This window comes from Cervus canadensis, chromosome 2, assembly GCF_019320065.1.
Source record: "Cervus canadensis isolate Bull #8, Minnesota chromosome 2, ASM1932006v1, whole genome shotgun sequence".
In the NCBI taxonomy this organism is placed as follows: Eukaryota; Metazoa; Chordata; class Mammalia; order Artiodactyla; family Cervidae; genus Cervus; species Cervus canadensis.
In genome coordinates, this window is record NC_057387.1 from 90119717 (window position 1) to 90144692 (window position 24976).

General features: G+C 45.0%; 2 protein-coding genes across 4 annotated transcripts in view; one reads left to right on the forward strand and one right to left on the reverse strand.

Annotated features, from left to right (window-relative positions):
- The window catches only part of TTC39A (tetratricopeptide repeat domain 39A), a 49863-nt gene extending 36512 nt beyond the window's left edge, over window positions 1–13351 (forward strand). For all 3 annotated transcript variants that reach the window (XM_043461363.1, XM_043461362.1, XM_043461361.1), the window contains exons 12-18: window positions 706–867; window positions 5903–5994; window positions 7976–8096; window positions 10154–10265; window positions 10682–10796; window positions 11711–11827; window positions 12339–13351. In XM_043461363.1, the coding sequence (XP_043317298.1) occupies window positions 706–867; window positions 5903–5994; window positions 7976–8096; window positions 10154–10265; window positions 10682–10796; window positions 11711–11827; window positions 12339–12462 (843 nt within the window). In that variant the 3' untranslated portion in view covers window positions 12463–13351. The remainder of the gene's footprint in view (window positions 1–705; window positions 868–5902; window positions 5995–7975; window positions 8097–10153; window positions 10266–10681; window positions 10797–11710; window positions 11828–12338) is intronic.
- A 7996-nt stretch (window positions 13352–21347) lies between these two features.
- RNF11 (ring finger protein 11) overlaps window positions 21348–24976 on the reverse strand; it is a 42130-nt gene continuing 38501 nt past the window's right edge. Inside the window, exons 2-3 of the mRNA XM_043461364.1 lie at window positions 24609–24778; window positions 21348–23444 (exon numbers count right to left, since the gene is read on the reverse strand). Of these exons, the coding sequence (XP_043317299.1) occupies window positions 23273–23444; window positions 24609–24778 (342 nt within the window). The 3' untranslated portion in view covers window positions 21348–23272. The remainder of the gene's footprint in view (window positions 23445–24608; window positions 24779–24976) is intronic.

Genomic DNA, 24976 nt, shown 5'->3' on the forward strand with positions numbered 1-24976 from the left:
AAGGGAGAGGGAGGAATCCAGCACCCTTGGGTAAGGCAGAGAGGTGGGAGGATCTGCTGTCCGGGGCAGGGTGACAGGCTGGAACCTGCTGCCGGGGGTGAAGCAGACACCTGGAGGGCCTGACTAAGGGTCTGGGCTCCGAGGTGGGAGGGAGCCGTGGGAGGGGTGAGAGGGGGGAGGCTCATCACCCTGGCAGAATCCCCTGCACTAAGCCAAGGCCCAGGACAGACTCCGTGACTCGGAGTTCTGGCGCCTCCCGCTGGTCCTGGCTGTGGCTCCTCAGGCCGAAGGACAGATGCCCCGGGGCCAGGTCACTTTGTGGAAGCTGCTGGAACCTTTGGAGTTTGCTCTCAGGCAGAGACATCATTATGTCACTTTAACACTTCCCACTGCCTATTACGCCTCTGTTATAGCTCTGTCCCACACACTTTGGCTTTGTGCCGAAAGACTGGAGTCCCTCGGGGGGTTGGTAACTGGGCCCAAGGTCATGTGAGACTTTGAGGGTAACTGGGCCCAAGGTCATGTAAGACTTTGAGGGTAGAACCGGGGCTGGAGGCCACACCTGCTGTCTCCCCGATGCAGCCTGGCATGGGGCTTGGGCTGCTGTGGAGCTGGGGTTGGGGGGACGGAGGGCATGGTGGGGGGTTGGGGCAGATGGCTGGGGCTGGGGGATGCTGGCAGAGGCTCAGTGGCAGGTACCCACAGGCCATCCGGCGGTTCGAGGAGTGCTGTGAGGCCCAGCAGCACTGGAAGCAGTTCCACCACATGTGCTACTGGGAGCTGATGTGGTGCTTCACCTACAAGGGCCAGTGGAAGATGGCTTACTTCTACGCAGACCTGCTCAGCAAGGAGAACTCCTGGTCCAAGGTGGGCTGACACCATGTGTTGGGGGAACAGGGAGACCAGAAGACCAGCTTAGATTGGCCATGAGCCCCCAGGCCAGGACCACACCCCTAACTGAACACGACATCTCAGCTAAAATTTAAGCAAAACCACAAATTCTATTAGACCTCAGGGTTGGAAGGAACTAAAGACCACAGAAAACAGGGGACCTTTAGAACTACAAGGTGTAGAGATTTTTAGCCACAAGGGATAGAAGTGTCACTCACATGGTCTGCGTGAGTGTTGCCCAGCAGAACTTTCTGTTTCTGTGAAAACATTCTATGCTGTCCAGTGTGGGAGCCCCTATTCACATGTGCACGCCAAGCTCTTGAAATGTGCCTGCTGCAACTGGGAAACTGGATGTTTTCAATTTTATTCTATTTTAATTAATTTAAATGTAAAAAGTCACATGGAGCTAGTGGACATGTTACCTGACTATGCAGGTGTAAACACAAAGGCTTATTGGTTCATATAACTGTAAATTCTAGGCACATCTAATTTCAGGTTGGGCTGAATCCAGGAATTCTAATTCTGTCATTTGGGTTTATTTTTTCCGGCCGGGACTATGCTCTTCTCTGTGACTTCTTCATTGCACAGGCAGAATCTATGTGCCAGCAGGGTGGCTATGGGCTGCCTGCTGCTATATCATCTCTCCCATTTGGTTTCAACCAAAGTCCCATGACAGAGCCTCATTGGTCTGCATAGATCACAGGCCAGTGCCTGGAAACAGGGGTGGGAAGACCCCTCATGGATTAGAAGTAGGAGAAGGGTGATTCCCCAGAAGAAAAATGAGGTGATGCCCCAGAATAAGTGTTGTTGGGAGTGAGCATTAAGGAGATGCCATGGAGGCAAAACAAAACAGATGCTCAGCATAAATGCTTATCATGGTTCAATTCAGTTCAGTCGCTCAGTTGTGTCTGACTCTTTGCAACCCCATGGACCGCAGTACGCCAGGCTTCCCTGTCCATCACCACCAACTCCTGGTAGCTTGCTCAAACTCATGTCCATCGAGTTGGTGATGCCATCCAACCATCTCATCCTCTGTCGTCCCCTTCTCCTGCCTTCAATCTTTCCCAGCATCAGGGTCTTTTTCAACGAGTGAGTTCTTCACATCAGGTGGCCAAAGTATTATCATGGTAAGTGGTGAAATAAGTATAAGCCATTATCATCATAGAGTAATGATAGCACAGAATTCTGAACTAAGAGTCTTAGAATCATCTAGATCATCAGAGAACATCCTCTATTGTGAAATCCATAGCACGTATGTCTCAGTGACCCTGATTTTCTCATCTTTTGCCCACCTCTGCATGAAAGCCCCTATTCAGTCACCCTGCCTAGGGCCCAAACTGAAAGGGACTCTCGGGCTCAGGGCTGGCTTCCCTGGTGGCTCAGATGGTAAAGAATCTGCCTGCCAGTGCAGGAGACCTGGATTCAATTCCTGGGTTGGGAAGATCCCCTAGAGAAGGGAATGCCAACCCACTCCAGTATTCTTGCCTGGAGAATTCCATGGACAGAGGAGCCTCGTGGACTACAGTCCGTGGGGTTACAAAGAGTCGGACACAACAGAGTGACTTTCACCTTCACTGGCTCAGGACAGGCAGGCCCGGGAGGAGGAGTGGGCTTTCACTGAGCCCTGACTATGTGCCCAGTGCTTGTCCTTTCCTCCACATTACGCCCAGCGAGGTAGATGTTATCTGCATCAGGCACATGAGAGACACCGAGGCTGAGAGAGGCTGAGAGACTTCCCTGGGCCACACAGCAGTTGGTGACACACACAGGATCTGAAGACAGCTTTGTGTGACTCCAAGGCCTCTGCTTTTCCCTTGCTCCTCAATTCCCCTGAGTGGGCCCTGCTTGCCCCAAGACCCCCTTGCTGTTGAAGGCACTTCCTCAGGCCCAGCCTCTGTGGGCCCAGCATTCGTCCCTCATCGCTCGCCCTCCTAACAAAGCCTCCGGGAACCTTTTTAAATTAAAGTGATCCGGAAGCCTTCTTGTGAAGTGGGGCACAAGGAAGAAGAGACCTAAGGTGGCCACACAGCTGCTGTGAGGAGCAGAGCGAGGGCCAGGCCTCCACATGTCAGCAAGTCTGGCTGTGAGTTGGCTCAGTCTTCAGCTCTGTGGCTTTGCAGTGGTCAGCCCCCCTCCCTCCGCAATGCTTTTCTCCAAAGGGTTTCCTGTGAAAGTAGGTAGGGGTTGTGGCACCTCGAGTTCTGGGGCCTCATTTATCCCTAATTCCAGCACTTGGCTACTAAAGTCCACCAGCTTCCAGCTCTGGGGAGTTGGCCTGCGGCCGCCGCCCTACATGCCGGCCCTCCGCGGTGTCTGCCTGTGCTAAGCCGGCTCATCCCTGTGAGCCCGTCCCCTAGCGCTTGCAGCCAGAAAGCAGGTGGTGACAACAGTGTGCTCAGTGCTGTAATGGGGGAATCTAGGGGGAGCTCAGAGGCAGCCCTGAGCAGCCCAGCCAAGAGAACAGGGAAGGCTTCTGAAAAAGGAGTTGTCTGAACTGAGAGTCTTGAAGGATGAGGAATTAGGGCGGCAGAAGGACACCCCAGGCCAGGAGAACTGCAGGGGCACAGGCTGGGAAGCTAGGGGGCTGCCAGGAGGTCCTGTTTCACCAGGTGACGGGCTCGTGGGTGGAAATGTAGGGGGACTGTGGAGGGATCGTCCCCCTTTAAGCCACACACTGGAAGCTTCTTGGGGACAAGGACTGTCTGCCTGCACAGAAGCCAGTAGAACAATCCAGCAAAAATAAATATGTGGAATCAATAGGCAAACAGGTAACTCTGGGAGACAGGACTCCCCCTCAGGCAGGGTGGTTGTGGCTCTCCAGCAGCATGGCCCCATAACACCCCTTAGTGACTTGGATGCCCGTGGCTCTCACCACGCTAGGTCACTGCATCCATCCTAATTCTTGTTGACTCAGTCCGGGCAGGGGGCAGGGCTGGGGCAGAAGCTCTGGGAGGAAGCCCGCAGATAAGCCTGGCAGAGAAGGGACAGTGGGGTCCCAGGCAGCAGGACAGCACAGGCAGGGGCCTGAGGTGAGCTTAGGGAGTGATGGGGAAGAGTGGCCCGGAGGAGGAGCCAGAGAAGCAGGTCTCCAGGGCCCTGAGTGGCTGTTTGGGCTTTTGCCTGACAGTCGGGGAGCCCTTGTTGCTTGTGGCTTGTATTTGTGCTTGTAGAAATCTGTCCTGCAGCCACGGGGCACCCTCACATGCCAGTCCTATTCTAGGGCAGGTCATCTACAACTGAACAAAGCAAAGACCTCGAGGCTCGTGTTCTAGTGGGGAGAGAGACAGGAAACATAGATGATGTGCAGTGTAAGAGAACATCAGGTTCTGGTTAAGTGCGATAACGAAAAATCAGGCAAGTTGTGGGTGCAGGATGTGGAGAACAGTGTGGTCAGGAGGGGCCTGCCTGAGAAGACATCAGAATGCAGTGAAGGAGCAAGCCAGGCTGACATCTCCCTGAAGAATGTTCCAGGCCTGGTAGATGTTAGGACAGGTGTAAAAGGAAGCTGAAGCCATGAGTTGATATATTCTGCAAACAGCTCAGAGGAGGCCAGTGTGGCTAGAGTGAGGGGGCACCAGTGGAGAAGAAGCTGGAGGGGAAATTGAGGGGAGGCTGCATCGGGCCTCGCAGGTCATGACGGGGAATGTGGACGTTCTCCCTAAGTGTGATGGGCTATCGTGAGTCAAAGAGGTTCTGCTGTGACCTCATTTTAAAAGGTCTGCATGGCAGTGGTGTGGAGTAATGGCTGGCGGGGGGCAGGAGTGGGAACAGGACATCAGTGAGGAGACCACATGGACTAGGGCAGTAGGAAGACCACCCTGGAGGCCCGGAGCGGGGAGACGGTGTGGCGTGATAGCGCCAGGCCAGTGGGATTCAAGAGCTCTGTGGGAGGTAAAGTCCTGAGGGCTTGGTGCCTCAGTACTGGGCCGGGGAGAGGGAGCAGGCACAGGTGATACCAAGAGGCTAAAGACGGGGTGGGGAACGGATATCACTGAGGGAGCATCTTCTTAGCACACCCCACAAAGACCAGGTTTTCCTCATGTTGTGAAGGGCAGACTGGAACTGGGAGCAGCCCTGAGTTTCAGCGTGGGTGGGGCTCCCAGGTGGAGGTTGCTTTCCACCTTCTCCTAAGACTAGACTCCTTTCCCTCCTCTACCCGCTACACTTTGCTGGGTAGCAGCCCCAGGTGGCAGGAGCTGTGCTTCAAGACTTGACCACTGGAGGGTAGCACAGAGCCAGGCTCCTCTGGCATTGAACTTCAGGCAAAGGGGAGCGGCTTTCAGGGATAGATCTCTGAGATGGGGCTGAGGTTGGGGCTCTGCAAACCACCCCTTTCTTGTCAGTGGATCCAGTGGGTAGGCCCTTGAAGCCACACAAACCTGGGGCCCCTCCCAGCTCTGCCCCTAGCAGCCCTGTGGTCCCAGGAAGCATTGTCTTTGCGATCAAGTGACATTTGTAAAGTGCCTGGTACACAGCAAGGGACCCTGAGCTGAGCCCCAACCCAGGTCTCTGCCCTTCCTGGCCTCACACATTGTGTGTATTCCATGCTTTATGCTACCCACCCGTTTGTATCCTGCTTACACGCATCTCTGCCCTCCCTTTGATCAGGATGTTCCCCTTGCCTGGAAGGTCCTTTTTCTCTTTCTGTGAATCTTCCCATTGGCCTTCAAGGGCCCGGTGTGAAGTGGCTGCTTCCCTTTGATCTTCCTGAAACCCCTGCTGCCCCGTCTTTGCGTCTCCACCCTGTCCTCAGCATCGCCTGCTTGAGTCTGCCCAGTTGCTTCAAAGTGGAGAGGTCAGGTGCTTAGACATGGCCCTTCATGGATTTAACTCCTAGGTCATGTCCTCAAGTTGCTTCAGCTTCCTCACCCAGTTTCTCCCCTGGGGGTTGGGGATAATATAATACTATGCTGGTCCGTAGTGAGGTTCCAGTGAGGTATTTGTGCCAGTTTAGGACTGTGATTTGGAGGGCAGGTTGCTCACACCTGACTATTGCTCTGCCTTTACATAGGCCACCTACATCTACATGAAGGCCGCCTACCTCAGCATGTTTGGGAAGGAGGACTACAAACCGTTCGGAGATGACGAAGTGGAGTTGTTTAGGTGGGTCCAGCCATTGCACTCCATTGTCGGTCTCAGCCAGGCTCTGCCCACAGCCACCCTGAGCAGCGGGAGATGAGGGGGTTGTCATCCCCTGGGCCCTGAACCCTCAGCCCTCCCCAGTCCTCCCCCCACCCCACGCCTGTCGTCGTCTCCCACCCCCACCTGCTCTTGCTGCTGTTAGAGCCCTTTGCATCTGCTCAGAGGTTTTCTTTCACAAATGTGGTTTTGTCAGCATCATTCCCACTGTGCCTCTTTCATCCAGAGTGTAGCACAGATGTGGACACAGGTCCAGAGAGGTTTCTTCTGCCGAGTTAACCTGATTACACTCAGAAAAGCAGAGTTGGAATCACGTAAGCAGGATTAAGTCTAGTCTATGCCATTTGTTCCTGTCATCTGGGACAGTTTCAGCATCTATAAAATGGGAATAACAAACTCGGCTGTGCAGGGTTGTTTTGCAAATCAAATAGAGAACAGATTTAAAGAGTCTGCAGTAGGGCCTGGAGCCAATCAATGGTGGCTGTTTTTATTCTTCCCTGCACTGCTGTGTTTGCCTTCAGCGAAGGGCCTAGAGCAGGACTCAGCCATGGCAGGCTGAGGAGGGAGCCCCGGGCTTTCCCCCAGGAGCCCCGGGCTTTCCCCCAGTCACAGTGAGGGTTGGCCCCCACTTGCAGATATGGAAGTGAGTGTGACCATTGCTTCCTGGGCCGTCAGTCACAGGATGCTGTGTGACTTTACTGAGTGACTTAGTCTCTGCATCTTACGTAACTTTTCTAGATCTGTGAGGGGAAGAGTCTGTGGGGAAATAAGAGTTATTTTCCCTCCATCCTTCTAGATTCTCGGCTGAGACCCACATAATAAGATTAATGGAAAAGCAAACAGAAATTTAATAACTCCTGTATGGGAGGGGCCCAGGAAAACTGAGTTGACTCTCTGAAATGGCCCAAGCTGTTACCTTAAGTGCCATCTCTGGCTAAAGCAAAAAAGAAGATTTAGTTGGATGGGGAGCCAGTTATGGGAGGTTTTCAGGTAAAAGAGAGGGTATATGGTTGTTATGCAGATTTTAGTCTCCGCCTTCTTCATTGATAAGTTTTTAGAGATTTAGTCTTCCTCCTCTTCCTGGTCCAGAGAAAGACATCCTTACACATGGACATTTCCATTGTAAATGTCTCTTACCAAAAGGTTAAATTCTACTAGATTTTCAGAGCATTTTGTGTGTTTGCTGTTTTCTTAAAAATAATCAGCCTAAAATAACGCTTATGCCAAAGATGCATATTTGGGGGTAGCAACTTCTCCTTTTCATATCGTTGTCTCCATTTTAGGGATGAGAAAGTAGGCCCAGATAGGTTCCACAGTGAATAAGTGGCAGAGGTGCTTGGTGGGGACCTCACAACTAGGTCCAGCTGTTTCCTGGGCCTGGATGGCTCAGGTCACAGCCATACCCCCATGATTGTGGCAGAAGTTCAGGGCAAGGCAGGGCTGGGTGGATGGGGCTCCAGATGCAGTCTTGCTCAGCTGCATACCACATTTCACTCTACCCTGGGAAACAGCTGAGGAGGCCGCAACTCACATGGCCAGAGTTTATGAAAGGTTTGTGCTGTGTGGTCTTGGGCAGGTCCTTCCCTTTATGAGTTTTAATCTCCTCTGTGAAACTAGGGTCAGACTTCTGCTGGGCCCTCAGGAAATGGGGGCTGGGAGTAGAGAGGGACGATTGCAAGGTGGAGCAGCCCTGAGGGGTGGTGGTCATGTACAGCCTCCCCTCCAGCTACTGGTGCAGAGGAGTCTGCCGAGCCACAGGAAGTGGTCAGATCTTGTGGCAGGGCGTATGACATTAGGCCGTAGCCGCAGGCTATGAATCCAACACTCTCATCATATAGATGGGGAAAATAAGGTCCAGAGAGGGGTCAAGCAGAGGCTGGGTAGGTTGGGGACTCAGTTCTAGCATTTTCTTGCCCTCTCTCCACCCTCCTTATCTCTTCCACAGAGCTGTGCCAGGCCTGAAACTCAAGATTGCTGGGAAATCTCTACCCACAGAGAAGTTTGCCATCCGGAAGTCCAGACGCTACCTCTCCCCTAAACCTATCTCATTGCCCATCCCTGCTCTGGTCAGTAGGAGGGTCTTGACTGGTCCTGAGCTCGTTTGGGATTGTGGGGATTAGCTGAGGGTCAGGGATATAGCCAGTGACCCTGGAGGGCGTGGACGGAGGACAGAGACCTTCACGACCCCAGAGCCTGAAGAGGAGTTTATAAATCACCTGGCCCTGGGTGAGGGACACGAGAGTTTGAGCCTGCCTCAACCTCTGAGAAAGCACTGGTCTACTAGGGATGGGCTGGGAAGACAGGTGAGGAGGCTGCAGATGCCTGAAAGCAGAAAACGCAGCTCTCCTAGATAGGCATCTTTCAGCTGTTTGTGTTGCCATCCTGTCTATGTCTCTCTTGTCACATGATTTTAATTATTGTTTATACTGTTCCCCCATCACTGCCCCAAGCTTTTCTGAGGCTGGGACCCATGTTACAATTGACTCTGAAATAACAGTAATTGCTGACATTGTTGCTGGGCACCTGCTGTGTTCAGAACTCGTTACACCCATTGCCTGTTGCCTCATCTGATCTTCATAAGAACCCTCTTAGGTGCTGGTGGCATCTCCATTTTACAGAAGGGGATAATAAGGCCTAACAGATAAGCAGGAAGATAAAATATAGATAAGATATAAGTAGAAAGATGAAATAACTTGTCCAGGTCCCATAGCTGATGAGTTAGAATCTGAACCCAGGCAGTCTGGTTCCGGAGCCCATATTCTGAATCACAGTTATGATGACAATTCCATGCATGATCTGAGCAGGCATCAGAGCAGGTTCTAGTTTGTTAAGAGTCCTTGTTATTCAAATAATAAGGCAGCCAGAAAGGTTGGAAGGGTGCTGCTTCAGAGACCTGGCTCTGCTGTTCACTGTGTGACCTTGCATATAGGGTCCCCTTTCCCTTAAATGTAAATATCTTCCTAGCCCATTTCATAAAGCAGGGATGAAAATCTGCTGATAAAACTTATTAAATACTGCAGAAATTAAAAAGTTCAATATTTGAGCTTATATCCTGAATATCTTTAAATAAATTTTGAACTATTTTACAGTTCAAAATATACAATAAAGCTGTCATCAAATGGGGGCATATGTTGTAAGGAGGGGCAGGAAAAGCAACTAACCAGATATTTAGGGGAAAATTTCCAAAACTGTAACCTTCAAGATGCTCTGTGTGCATAAAATTATTTCTGTAATTAAATATGTTTAGGGAAGACAGCCTGAACAAAGTTTACATACTGTAGACCTTCTTGGAGCCTTTATATGCTCATCTGCACGGTAGGTCTCCGAGAAGAAGCTTAAGGATGCAGATTTTCCCTGTTATTTAGCCACAGAACTCTTTTAGACCATGTAATGATTTAATAAGTACTTGTCAAAACTTAAAGTTCCTCCCTAGAACATAACAAAAACTATAAAAAGTCTTTCTAGAAGTTTATGTATACAAGTCACTGTCATGTCCATTGCTTGGTTTGATAGTTTAGGAAATGCTAATCTAAGCTAACAGAATTACTAGAATGAAAATTTAGTATTCTGAGCTTCCTGGCAGTTAAGGCAAAGAAAGAAATCATATGTTTCATACATAGAAACTCAGGCCCACTGCCTTAGTGAAATAGGAGAGAAGGTAACTTGGTCTTAAGCCCCTGAAGAGCTTACGTCAACTATGATTCCTCTGGTACAGGAGGCCCTGTTAGCTGGAGCAAGGAAGACAACTCCCTGGAGAGTGTGGGGCATGACCTTGTTCTCAAAGGATGGGAAATTTGGAAAGAGAGATTGGGAGAGTGCAGACTAGTGCCCTAGGGATCCAGGAACAGAAACGTAATTGAAAACTATATGAGGAGAAGAGTGAGAATACGGGTCCATCTTAAATTCTCACAGGGGTAAGGAGAGATCTCTATAAGTAAGAGATAAGAATCCCAATCACTCCCTCAAGCCTACAGCTTCAAAGGCTGGGCTGAGACTTGTCATGGAAGATTACAGCTAGGACGGCCTTCAGTGATCTTCATCTGCACTACACATTTTATAGATGGAGAAACTTAAGGCCCCACTGGGGAGGAAACCCAGGACTGACTTGCTCCCCTGCCCCTAGGAAATGATGTACATTTGGAATGGCTATGCTGTGATTGGGAAGCAGCCGGAACTCACAGACGGGATCCTTGAGATTATCATCAAGGCTGAAGAGATGCTGGAAAAGGGCCCAGGTGACTACCCCCACGCCCTTGAACTGGCCCGGCTGGGTCTGACCACAGGTCTTTACAGTTGAAGGTTCCCTCTACCAAAATGTCCTTCCTCACTTCTCCACCCTGGTAATTGTCCTCTGCCTTCCTAGGCTGAGTTCCAGTGACAGCTTCTCCAAGAAGCTGTCCCTTGTCCCCCAGGGAACATCAGGGCCTCTGCTGGGCTCCCACAAGCCCTGAGCTTCCTTCAGTCGGTCCTGATTTCACTGTATTGTCATCGTCTCAGTATCTGTCTTTCCTCCCCTGATGTGAGCTCCCTGAGGACGGGGACCATGTGTGAGTCATCTCTGTGTCCCCAGGGCCCAGCACAGAGTAGGGGCTCCATGAGTAACTGTTGAGAAAATGAACAAAGCTGTCTTCCCTCACTCCCCTATTCTCAGAGAATGAGTACTCAGCGGATGATGAGTGCTTGGTGAAGCTGCTGAAAGGCCTGTGTCTGAAATATCTGGGCCGTGTCCAGGAGGCTGAGGAGAATTTCAGGAGCATCTCTGCCAAGTAAGTGCCTCTGGCTGCTCTCGCTCCAGATGGCCTACTACTGGGCCCGGGGCTTCAGGGTAGCATTTTCTGGGTTTCTCTTTCCATATGCACACATGCACAGTGTCGACTCTGGCCGACTCCTACTTGCTTCACAGGTACTGGTTTCTGTTGTGTGCGAGGACCCTTCTAGGCCCAGATCATTCAGACCTTGTCCTCCAGGGCCACCAGACTGTCCAGCGACAGGAGCCTGTCTGCAGTGTTTCCTGTGAATGGTGCCCCCTGGAGTTTGTAACTTAGGATCTCTGTCCTTGGGGAGTACAGATATTAGAGAGACAGCTATGGGTAACTTAATCTGGTATGGTGAGGGCTAGAGGAAAGCAGAGAGGCCAGCAGGTGCCAGGAGGAGGGACCTAAACCTAATGCTAGACACCAGGAAAGGCTTTCCAGCAATGGCACTTCAGTTGGCAAGTTTATCAGGCAGAGGAAGAAAGGAAAGAGGAGTTTTAAGTGGAGCAGGGAGAGCGTGTGCTAATGCCTGGACACGGGAAACACCTGAGGTTGGGTGACAGCGGTCAGTCCTTCCCTGCTTAGGTGAAGTCGTAGAGGGAAAGGGTTGCCGATGAAATAGAGGGCGGCGATGGGGGCCGGGGTTGGGACTGAGGTGGAGGTGGGCCTAGGACATGACGTGAACCATAGGTTGTCAGGGACTTGGGGCCCAGGGTGCAGAGGACTGGAAGGCTTTGCTGTGGTTCTTAAGTCTTTCTAGGGCTAAATAGTGGGAACCTTCCAAGTTGGAATTCAGGTCAGAAAACCCCATGAGAACATGAGTTGGACCCTCCCATTTGGGAGATGCTCAGGAGGAGTCTGGCAGATGTGCCCAAAGGATGGCTCAAGAGCAGAGACTGTAAGCCGTGTTTTCTTCTGTCCTACAGTGAAAAGAGGATTAAATATGACCACTACTTGATCCCAAATGCCCTGCTGGAGCTGGCCCTGCTGTCTATGGAGCAAGGCAGAAATGAAGAGGCTGTCAAACTCTTGGAAACTGCCAAGTAAGGCATGATTTGCCTTGGTCTGGCCTTTGTTCCCCATGAGCTCAGGGGAGGCAGAGGTGCCAGGCAGCAGTGTGAGAGGGTGCTGGCAAAGGCAGTGTAGGCAGCCCAGAGGCTGGGCCCAGGTCCCAGGTGAACCCAGCTCTCACCTGGAGTAGGGAGGCTTCTTCCTTAATTTACCAAAGAGGAACTGAAATCCCAGACTCAATGACTGAGTTATCTGGGGTCACACCGCAAGCTTCAGGGCTGGTGTGAAGATGCAGTTCTCCTGCCTTCTAGCCCACGGATCTTGAAATTATTCCTTCACACTGGGCCCCAAAGGACCAAGAGTGGTTCCAGAGGGCATGATAACAGGTAATTCCTATTAAATTTAAGCCCAACTCTTTCTTTAAACAGAGATAGGGATTAGCCTTTAAAAGTGTTCCTTGGCTAGTGGGTTCCCACAGCTCAGACTAAGGGAAAAATCACAACCGGAGCAGCTTCACGTATCTGATTCTCTGGTCTCTTCCAGGCAAAACTATAAGAATTATTCCATGGAGTCAAGGACACATTTTCGAATCCAGGCAGCCACACTCCAAGCCAAGTCTTCCCTAGAAAAAGGCAACAGATCTATGGTCTCATCAGTGTCCTTGTAGTTTCGTGCAGCAGTCCCAGGCTGGAAGGCAGAATCAGCTGGACAGAGCTCCTGGAAACATTTCAGAAAGAACCCCGCCCCCTGCCCTGCCTTTGGGGTCCACCGGTGCTCCAGTGGGACAGCACAACCTAGGTGTCTGTGCGAAAGTGAAGCCAGCATGCTCACCAGTGCGGCCAAGGGCTTCTGTCAAGGCCAGAGCAAGTGGAGCTCCCTGCCTTGCCCTGTCACACATACGGGTACTTGTTTTTCACTGTGATGTTAACAGAATGTATGAACAGTTTACATTTTCCTTAGAAATACACTGATGGAATCAAAGTTGGCTTTGGGGGAAGAAAAAACACCAACCAACCACCTGTATGTAAATCATTGTTAGACTTCAGCGAGGTCTCAGCTTCCAGGGCTGGAAGGACCCAAAAGAGGATCTGGATCTCAGGCTTCAAGATTTCTGAGGGCTAAACACAGAGGTTTCACACAATCCCACTACCTTACTTCTTACAGCCCCTTTGTAATTCTGCAATTGAAAAAAAAAACAAAACATGTCTTTTTAGTGAGATAATCTTGAGTCCATTTGTAGGAAAAAAAACATCAATTCCTACTACCACAGAATGGTGATATCGAGGCCTGAAGGAAGGGGAGCCCTTTCTGTGCCAAAGCCAAGAAATTTGGCAGGTAAAGTTTCTCAGACACTGGTCTGCTATACGCCAAACTGACACCACTGGGAATGATTTATGAAAGATAAAAAATCTTCTATACTTCAGTACATTTATTTACTGATAGCATTTTTCTTAGGAACAGAATGGTTATTCTTAGCCTGTTTATGTATGTTTTAGATTTTTCAGTTAAGAGAAAAGCTATATTTCAGTAATAAAACTTATACACTTCAGAGATCATGCAACATCTATTTCAGTAAAATACTTTGTTGCTTGAATTCTTGGGCAGGGCAGAAAGTTTCAATCAGAAGCCATATGGCCCAAGCATGTTTTATTTAGACAACTTAATGTTTTAAAATTTTCAGAATAAGTTAACAAACATTTAAAAATGGGGAGACTTCACAAATAAATCTGGTTTCTGGCTTCTTACTTTAAAAATCTGGCAATACTGGGCCTCATTCTCACAAGGCAACAATCAGTTGGAGCTGAGTAGAAACTCTTTTCAACGTTTATCCTTCTGGCCCCTAAAGGTGTCTGACTAACTCAAACACACAAATGCAGTTTCTGTAAGGGAAGGACCACAGACGACTTTTCCAGTCTTCCAGCCTGCTGTATTTAGCGAACACTTTTAAGCATATGCTAGGGACAGGGTGGTTTAATCTATTAATATACAGCCAAGTTTCCTGTGACTGATATTGAATGGAGTTATAGGTTTTAGGTAAAGCATGTTCTCATTAGGAAAAGACAGTCCAAAGATCCTCTTCTGCACTTAGTGTACTGTCAGAAAGAAATGCAACCAAAAGAAAGATCTATCTTGTCAGAACTAGACAAAAGGATGCTTTCCACAAAGGGCAAGCTCTCTCTCTTCCACAGCCTGGGTGCTGGGAGCCCAGCCCAGCAGGGCAGGTGAAAGGGTTGAACTAGAGCTAGGCTGCTGAACAGGGTGGCCTCTTGGCCCCCTCACATATCAGAATGCTACCCATTACAGTATAAAAGCAGTACTGGTCACTGCATACCAAACATAAAATTGCCGTTTACAAAAACCTTTCTTTCATTTCAGTGTTCATTTTAGGTGTTTTTAAACTTTTTATGCCAGGGTGATTTCCTAGTTGTTGCTATTTCCTTCTGGGCTTCACGCATTAGCCCTCCAGCACCTTAATGTCTGTCTGCTGCCCTGGCTGCAGTCTTGCTATCAGTTTTGTCTCCTTTTATCCTACCTGCATGCAGCTTGAGCTCCTCCCTCAAAAACATGCTTGTGAAGGGAGGTCCCTGGTGGTCCAGTGGTTAGAACCTGGTGCTTTCACGGATGTGGCTGGGCTTCAATCCCTGGTCAGGGAGCGAAGATCCTGCAAGCTGAATGGCCAAAAACAAACATGTATGTGAAGGAAGGTGGAAAGGCTGGGTGTCTGACGCCGCCGTATCCTTGTGCAGAGGCCTCTGAAGGTGAAAATGCTGTCTTGGGCTTCTCACTGTGTCTTGAGCCATTTCTGATCATTGCTTCTCAAACACTGCACCTTCCTAGCACATCTGCCCTAGAAAGGCAGCTGATCAGGGGAGGAGAGTTCTGGCCTCCAAGTAAGGAGACCTAATTCCAGCCCCTGCTTTGCTACTACTGCTTTTTCTGCATGACCCTGGGAATCATGGAGCCTCTAAAATTTAGTAATTTGAACTAGATTAAGACTCTCTCCTGCTGTCAACAGTTCTAATTCTGTTCAAGTCTTGTTTCTGGGCTTTCATCTCCAAAAAGAGGCAACTGATCTATGCCTCCCTACCTTTTGTCAAAGGCTTTGTCCCCAGGTGGCTTACCAGAAGTGATGATAGACTCCCTCAATCAGGGGCCTCTACAGTGGTCCAGGACACCCAGAGAGCAATTAATCCTCATTTGCAGAAAGTCTGAATCCTTGCCACACAGAGGAACTCGGTTGTTAGGGAGCAGCAACTGTGTAACATGCTCTGAACAGGCTCTTGGCAATAAAGTCTACTCTGCCTCTCACTGGTCCCAGGCCTTGAACTGGCAGGGTAGCTTCCAGCAGTGTGCTGTGTCCCTATCAGCTCTCCCATATGTTGGCAGGATTCCCTATTCCTTATCTCTCAAGTCAGAATAGGAGCGCTTCCAAGACAGCTGTCGTCATTCACAGCAAAAAAGCCATGACTTGACAGTGAAGCCAGGACTCTAAAAGGCCAGCGCCAACCAAACACTTGGCTCAGGTCCGAGTGGGAGATTCCCAGCAACTGAAGGGAGCACTGGGGGATTTTAGAAAGCCCCAGCCTGCTGAGTGCCTGAATCATTCAACAAGGGAATAAAATCCAAAGATGCTTTTCTCTGGAGTGACTCCCAAGTTCATTTCTTCTAAGATGGTGAGTGGAAAACAGTCTTCCTCTTTGCTTCAAATTTAGTCCAACAGTGTGCCTTCTCAACAGTTCTTTTATGTCCTTAGCACCATCACACTAATTCACTAATAAATGTGAGGTGTCCGGATTCTGAAAACCAAGCAGCAAATGGGAACTTCTCACCCTCACCCTCAGATGCAGTTTTCCAAGGCAGGAAAGTGCCTTTCTGCTTGAGTTAGCATAGTTCTGTGGAAATCTGGTGCAAAGTTCATCACTGTCTGACAGGGTGAAGTAAATCCACAAACAAGGAGCCTCAGGGCCTTAAAAATCCATTTCGAAGTAAGCAGTCTATGAGTTGCTTCCAGTGTTTACTTAGCTCTTAAAATGACAAAATATAATAGAGCCCTTACCTTTGGTAAGATAACAGAATTACAGAAGATTGCTGTGGACGTCTAAATATTAAGTGCTACTTACCAGTTGTGAGTCTGAGTAGTCTGCAAGTATCTAATCCTCAAAAACCACTCTATGAAGTAGGGCTATTATTGCCATTTTTCAGATGAGAAAACTGAGACACAGGTTGAACAACTTGCCTAAGATCACACAGCTATTACGCATCAGAAATATTTGAAGCCAAGCAGTTGAACTCTAAAGCTCATGCTTTGCTAAACTACTGGTCAAGCTTTCCAATTATCAGCTTCAAGTTGGATCTGATTTAATTGACTCTTGGGCCACTGTTAAGTAAGGAAAAGGTACTGGCTAACAGCTCAAACACTAGAAACCCTTGGCTTGGAGTGCATGGAATTATGTCTGTGTGGCATGGTTCCCCACATGGCACTTGGCATCATGAGGTAGGGGCAGGGTCTAAGCTGGACAAAGGCAGTTCTTAAGCAACCATATCTGCTCATAAAATTAAGGATGTTGGAGGAAAATGTATGAGCTAATCCCAGTTAAAGAGGTAGAGTTCCAGCCAGCTACTCCAGAGATGGAAAGTGAACTGATGCAGAGGCTCAGGCCTGGACTGTGGCTTGAGTCCAAACTATATACTAGAAGAGATTTGGTATAAGACACTAAGAGGCAGAAACACTGGCAAACTTAGAAGCATATGATGCTGAAAACACTCTTAGAATTTAAGTTTTTAAGTGCTTAAGAGTGCTGGCTGGCCAAACATTTCACATCTGTGGGTCAAAGTGGTTCATGGCCCAGAAATCTGTTGCCCTTGGGCTAGAGGTGACTTTCTGACATCTATCTATGGAAAAGAGGTAGTGAGCAAATTCGTAAGAGAAGAGCCTGATCTACTAAAAATGGCAACTTTAAATTCTATTAACTACATGGGATAGTGGCTATAAGTACAGCTTGAATTCAAATTATTTTACTGCTTTGAGAATCAGTTCACTGCTATAAAATAGGGCTAATGTCAACTGCTTCACAGGCCTGCTTAAGATAAAAAGAAATCAACTAAATAAATAGCCTAACTAAACAAACAGCCCCTAGTATATTAAGGTACATGTATTGGCCCACATGAACCGTGGGAAGGCAGTGGTGAGTTTGGCCTGGGGATGACTGAATCAATGGTTCAAGTGCATCTATTAGGCCTTTTCCAACCCTTCACTTTGTTCTTGTGTTAGATTCTCTCAAACTGACTCTTCTGCATGGTGGTTCAGACCTTATATCCATATAGCTTTGTAACCAGAAGGAAAGGGCTCCTTGCCCTACCCCAAATAAGGACTCTTGATTAGTCTGACTTGGCTCAAATGTCCTTCCCTCAGGCTGGTGGCTTCCCAGCATTAGATATCTGAGAATTTGTTAGAAATGCAAATGACCAAGTCCCCTCCTTTCAATGTAGGGGTGAGGTTGAACAACTGCAGTCCTCCAGGTGGATCTGATGCACACTGAAGTGTGAGAACTACCTTGGAAAGGGCGTGAGGTAATACAATTGGTCCATCTTGGGTTACACACTTGGTTGGGAGTTGTTACTAAAAAACATGGGGCACTTGGCAGACAAAAACAACATGTATCCACTATACGCCCTTTCTTTCAAAAGTTGGTTCCCAGGTGAAGGGGCAGTACTGATTAGAGACAAGGCTTATCAGCAAGCTGCCCACTCAGGAGGAGCTTTGCCTTTGTCCTTCTTGCTACCCTCAAAAATCTCTGTGAGATCCCTACTTTCCAATGGGGACCTCCTTGATGGTGGCTTCCACTCCATCAGAAATGCTCAGACTCCCTGCTTTCTCCTTCCCTTCACTTAATAAATATCTGCTGAGAACCTAAATGTCCTGCTCTCATAGAAACAAATGAAAGTAAACAAATTAGAGCCATGGAATAAACAGGGACTGTTGGTACAGAGGATAAGAAGCCAGCCATCAAACAATCTGGGGAAGTGAACCACAGGACAGAAACTACAACAGACCTGAGGCAGGAAAGAGTTAGGCATTTTAAAAAGCACAAAAAGTCTAAAAAGTGGAGTACTACGAAAGGAGAGAGGCAGAAAATCTACTATCTCCGTTAAGCAGCTTGGATTTTACTCTCCACACAATAGAAAGCAATTAAAAGCTCTAAGCAGATGAACGACATCATCCAATTTACTCAACTATTTTAACTGCTGTGTGAAGAATGTACCATTTAAGGTTAAACATGGAAGTTGGGAAGCCAATGCCGTGCCAAATGCCACCACCACCAATTGCTCCTGCTTCGTGTGAACTGCCATTAAAACACCTCATCTTCTCTTCATCAGCTATGACACTTAGCGGGGAGAAAAACACTTTCAACATGCTAAGTGATAATCAGGCTCTAAGCGTCCATGGGAGTTGGCATTTCATGTTCTCTACTCTTCATGAGAAATCAGCAATGCAGTTTATTGAAATCCAAACCCATAAATGTGATTTCTTAAAGATACCTTCAATCTGAAAATGCCCAGCTAGCATCCATCTCACTACTTAGAATGGTATTATTCTTCATATCAAAATAACATTATAGTGATTGTCAAGGGCCATGAGGGAAAATAGTTTATGAAAAACAACTTCCCTTCAGCGCATACTCTAAAATTGTAGCAATTAACTTATCTGTGCTTGAGTTCAGCTACCTTCACGGAAAGAGGATCACTATTCTGCACTATTTCAAAGGTGAGACTGGCTTTGATTCTGGAATTGGCAGAATGTAGCTTATTCCCATACCTCTGGTATGGATAGTGCTGGGAAGCCAATCTCAATATCTTTCTGCTAAGATAGCCCAGGCTTCCCAATTCACATAATGCCTACAACCTGCTTTCAGATCCAAAATGACTAGATTAACTACTATATGGCTCCCAGAGAAAAGGGCCCAGCACTTGCTTAGCCAACCAAATTTTCCCATAATCATTCACAGTTCACTACTATGACCAGACTCCTGAAGTTGCGTTTTTCAACTTCTTTTTCTCAGCACCAAGAAACACAGTCAATAAGCACTGCTTAGAATGTGTTCAAGGCAAACAGGCACTGCTTATCATTTGATCACAATCAGTTTTAGATGCCTAAAATCTGTTCCTTATTAATAATGCTGCTTCATTCACTATGCAGACAAAAACAAATTTCCTGTGGAAAGCATCCAAGATGACTAAGTCTTCCAGTGGACAGTAACTTTTCTCAAAAAAACAAAACTGGAGAAGTTAGTACCTCTTAAAGTTTCCTTAAACTCTTTTCAGTCTATCAGTAACATTAATTAGATGTATCCAGTTCCTGTCCTGGGCTAATGTACATTGCTCAGGGTGATAACGTAACGAAGAACAATGTGGACAATTAAAAGGTGCCTAAGTCCAAACCCCTTTTGTAAAATTTTACTGAAGCCTCTTAACAAAAGGTTTATGGATCAAGAAATGGGTTGTAAAGGAATTTATCTGCATTTTTTGTTTCCGTGCAAGAAAATGAAGGATAAATGGAAAACCAAAGTCTGGATACCTGTTACTGGGACAATCAATATCTGAATAAACAATCACCCAGGACTGCTGCTTTCAGACCCAGAGGCTCTCAGAAAAGGCATTACAAAGTACATTTAAGTTAATATTCCCAAATATATGTGCCTCATTCATACTAACTTCTATATGGCATTTTAAAGCAAATGTTACTGTGTTATAATGTAACTCTTAGAGCCTAAAAAATCATGTTTTCTCAAGTTAAAAACAATAATTTATGTGAAGAGAGAACAAACAGTCCATCTAACTTTCCCTAAATACTGAAGTGGACTTGCTACCTCTTTCAAACCACTCAGAAAAAGTACCATTTTAAGGTGTTTTATATAATGTAATCAAGCAGTTAACAGTCATTCCCATTAAATGCTTATGTTTCACTTGAAATTTCTACAAACTAAAGCGCTGTCTAAATCTGAATTATGAGCATCAATTAAACTACTGCCTGGCCATAAGCAAGTGTCTATTCTGACAATACAGAACTGAGGAAAAATTCGCAGGCCATTTCTTGATAGCTCTTAGGTCAGTCACCTAACAGGGGGTCAATTAGTAATGACATTTAATGCAAAGATGAAATTTTGTAGCTGGACATTTTTACTCCACACTTTTTAATTTAATGATGGCAAAATACTTACGAAGTGGGACCAGGAGGAAGAAATTAGAAGGAATTAAACTATGTCCTCAAAAGGAGTAACAGAAGGCTGTCAGAATAAGAATGAATAGGACACCGAGGGCTCTCATGGCCATCCTCACATGATGGACCAACCCGAACCAAGCCTGAGTCTTAGGGAAGCCCAGCTGAGTGTCAGACTAGAAAAGGGGAGTGACACAGGGGACAGAGGGAGAGGTTACAAACTATCTGACTTCTTCCCTACCCAGTAAAAGAACAGATGATCTTTAAATTCAGGTGCGTAAATTTAGTATAACTTCAGGAGATACTAACCAAAAATCCACTTTTTCTCATGTCCACCGATTTCAAACTTAAAGGCTTAAAAAATTAGCTGATTAGCTATGACGCACTTAACATGCAAGTGTCAAGTGTCCTCAGCTGACTGTGAGAAACTGATCTGCTAGCCAATGCCTTTGTAAGCAAACACGGGCCACCAACTGTTTACATTTATGAATTATGCCAAAAAACTTACCTTTTCTGTTTGCCATTTTCAGTCTAAGGACCACAGGCAGCTTTACTTTGTACTCCTTTATTGTTAATCCTTTTTAAAAATGTATGCTTCCCTAAAAAGGAGCTTTGCACATAGAGAATTTGTTACCTCGATGCTCACTATATTCTATGTCATACAGACACCGAAAATAGTTTGGAGAGTCAATACCTGTTATAAGAGATGTCTTATAAAAAATAGGCATAGCATTTAAAAAGTTTGTGTGAACCAAACTCCAAGTATCTGAAAGTATTTTAACTTCTTTGGTTTACATTTAAAAGAGTAAGATTATTTTTTCCTGGTCAGGCTTTTCAGACATTTCAAATCCTACAGCCAAGCCTGAATACATCTTACCCAATCCCAATTATGCTGGATAACAGGGTAATGTGCCTCTTATTTGCTTTAGAAAATTTAGAAGCTACCAAGCTTCTAAACTTATGACTAGATGATAGTAAATGCCAGGCCATAAAAAATACTTCCCCCAAAGTTTATATATATACCTGGAAAACTAAAGGCAATTAATTAAATTTATACATGTGTGTTCTGAAGAAAGGATTAGATAACTTGGGAGAATTGATTCTTATGTAATCAATTCTAACTTTAGCCCTTTACAACTGTATTATAACTTTATTTAACTTGGTAAAAGCCAAAATTGATGGTTCTTAACATGGTATGTGGAGATCAAAATTAAAGAATACAAAGTACCTTATTAAAAAAAAAATTTCAGTTCAATCCTGGTTCCCTCAATATTACTGCCAAACTTCTGTAAAAGAAACCTTGTTAATAAAGAAAGACTAACAGCAACATAGAAGATGATTAAAAAAAATGTTCATTTACCAATTTTGACAATCTAGAAAAAAAGAAAGTCTGACTATAATACTTGATGACAGACATTATGTTTAAGTAGAAAACACAAAGATAAAAAAGTAATATCACTGAAAATATTGCACAACTTCAGGTGTTTCCTCCAAATTTGCTTTATGTAATTGGATATAAATTAATGAACAAAAACTTAAGCAAGATACATGTAACAATTTAACAGAACCTGATAATCTATAATTTCTTTCAATTTTTCTCAAACTCATCATGGGGCTCATAAGAAAATTAACCAACATGGATACTGCTACAGTTGAATGTCAAATCTTTAAGTGCTTATGACATACTAAATTCTTCTATAATACAATTATGAAGAACCCTTCAAGAGACTTGACTTGTGTTTTGTATGTAGAAAAGTGTTAAAGAGTCAAATATTCAACTCAATACAAAATAATAAGAAACATTTCTGATTTGTTAAGGTTGAGATTGCTTCTCCTTTCGCTAATGAATGATTTTTTAGTTGTAATTATCACTGAGCCAAACAAACATGTCACCTTCTAGTACATAACAAAAAATAAACACATGCTAAATGGATAAGACATTACAAACTACATCTTTGCTAGACCATCTCTACCTCTAACACTTCAGAAGCTTAGAGTTTCAGAGAATTCCTACATTAACTGCAAGAAAAAGATAAAGGAGAAAGTCCTTTTTTTGAGATCACAACTATGATGTCATGTGGTTATACAAATTCTGCGTTTGTGTGCAAAACATTAGTTAAACACATTTATCTTAATTCTCCCTGCTTAGAATTGTCAGTCAACTAGCAGGACTTTCCTTCTAAGAAACAGAGACTGAGATGTGTTTTATGTAACTTCAATAACCTCAGCAATACAATAAGAGATGCAGTATCCTTTTGCTATGGTTCAAGACAACAGGGTCACAGGAAAGAAAAAATCAAAATTGTTACAACTGAGAAACTTTCTCAGTTTAACCATGTTGCCACTTTCATTTTTACATAAGCATGGTGGCATAATTCAAGCTCAATAAATCAGAATTCCTAATATTTAAAATTTACCTTGACTTTTAATTATCACCATATTAACAACCAAAATAATTATCACCATATTAACAACCAAAATAATTAGATGAAACACATAAGAAAGGCTAATATTAAACCTGACTTGACTAGAGTTGGTTTCTTGACACATTAACTGATTTTTATTTTAATAGAAAAGGGATAGTGCATCTCAGTTTGCTTACAAGCTAGGAGATCACTTTGAATTCTGCATTTCCTAACTGCAAACAGATATAGCACTTATAACAGGTTATAAATAAACTGGTTTTCAAGCATAGAGCCAGCCCCAACGATAATAATACACTATTTAAAAAAGACCTAAGGCAATGAATTCCATTTCCAATGGAAAAAAAGAACTGTGCAAACAAGCTTAAAACTACTTTTTTTGTGCCAGTGTTATAAAATGTAGCTTTTAATAAAACCTTGACCCAAATGCCAGCAACTTCAGAAAAGAATTTGGGTGGGGGAGAAGAAGAAAGTTATTTCATTTAGGAAAAAACAACCACTATCTTTTTCCTAATCTTTGACACACACAATTGAAACATATACAGCTGCTGTAACACTTTACACAATTCCTATGTACTGGAGCAGTAACAAGATCTAAATACAATTATATTTTTAAACACTGGGTCAAGGCTTTACATAAAAATACCATCCTACTTTTCCCCCTAAGTTTCTAAAATATCACGTACTTTTCCCCAACATCTGCAGCCATTCAGGAAATTTCAGGAAACTTTTGTGCATGATCTTAATTCCTAATCCCTGGCTCTTTGGGCTCAGTGACAAAAGATCAAAACCACCAAAAATGATGGTTCACTTGAAGTCAGATGAGAGACCCGGGCTCAATTAGTCTCGTAGGACGAAAGCAGTGCTGCATCAACTGGCTCCATGCAGGAGGGGCACGTGAAGGATCTCATCAACCAGTCATCTATACAGTCCAGGTGATAGATGTGCATGCACGGCAGAAATCGAATTGGGTCCCCATAAACAAAGTCCATCATACAGATCACACACCTGTTGGGGTGAGGGAGAGAAATGAGAAAGCATTTTTAGACAAGTCATCTATCTAGAATACTCTTTAAAATCCCTATTACAAAGACAGTGTTAATATGAACAGACAAAAATGGCTTCCTGTCATTCTATCACCTAAGCATCCAGACGGAATTTTTTCCTAGTGTTATCCTGCTACAATCTCTTATTTCAATCACCTGGGAATTTGAAGAGTTTGAGAGCAATCAACAAAGAGAAAGGTATCAGGTAGGAAATCAAGTCCACTACTAGAACTGTGCTTGTAAAACAGCTGCATATTACAGAAGAAACCTTAAGGAGGATGTGAAGCTTTAGTAGACAAGAAAACATGTTAGATTCATATTATTTGAACTGAGTTTTCAGTGTAAGCCCAGACAGCTTTCACTTTAATAACTACATGTAAATACAGAACCACTAACCCTAAATGGTGCTACAGCTCAAACAGCCAAGCACAGCATAATAAATTACTTTATGTCTGCATTGGTGAAGATCATTCTTAACCTACAAGGAAAAGAGCTGTTCTCAGGGATTCTCAAACAATAACAAACTCTGAAGGAAAAATCTCCCTTAAGTAAAATTTTATATTTAACTCATCAGACTTAGTACAATTATTCTATAAGTTAAGAAATAGATAAGATTTTCCTCATATTACTAAAATCCTTAGCAAACAATTTTAACCTCTATATAACCTACCAAAGTGTTCCTCTATTATTGTTTTTCACTAAAACTATGGTAACTATCTCTGTGCATAAACTCTGGGAGCTGAAGTGAGGTACATATTCTAGGATAATAGATCTTTAGAATTAACTGTCTCAAAGGGTTTAGATCTAAAGGTCTGTGAAATATTGCCAAACGGCTTTACCAATTGATTAGGCCACCAACAATGCTGGTACTGGTTCACACTTATTACACAGGTAAATAATTTTTAACTGACATTAACTGTCATCCAAATGGACACAGACAACCTATAAAATGGTCAGAATTTGTACCATCATTTCTTATTTTTATATGAAAATTCTTAATTTCCACATCCAAACAAATTTTTGTCCAGAATTCATTAAATATGTGACTTTCAAAATGCAACAGAATATTTTTAAAAAACAGATCTCTGAAAACAGACCTCTGAAACATGTATAAATTAAAACTTACTCCCGGATCTTTTTTTCTGATCCATCTCTTCCAGGGTCATAAACTCCTTTAGGCAGATGCTGTATAAGGCCTATTCTTTGAGCTATCCTAATTTGTTCCTCTTCAGTCAGCTGAGTTGCTAGGCGAGTCTGGCTAGGTGTTGGATGATAGACCGGAACTGGAACTTGTTCCTAAATTTTTTAAAATGGAGAAAATAATTAATTTTTTTTTTAAAATCTGTTTTCTAGGGTAATGTTTTCCTTCTGTTTCTTCCTTTTTTGGCTGAGGAGGGGACCTTGGGAGAGGGAGGAGATTGGACAAATGTTACTGGCATGAAATTCTGTTTTACCCTGTGTTAACTTTAGCATATCTGACCTACTTTTAAAGGA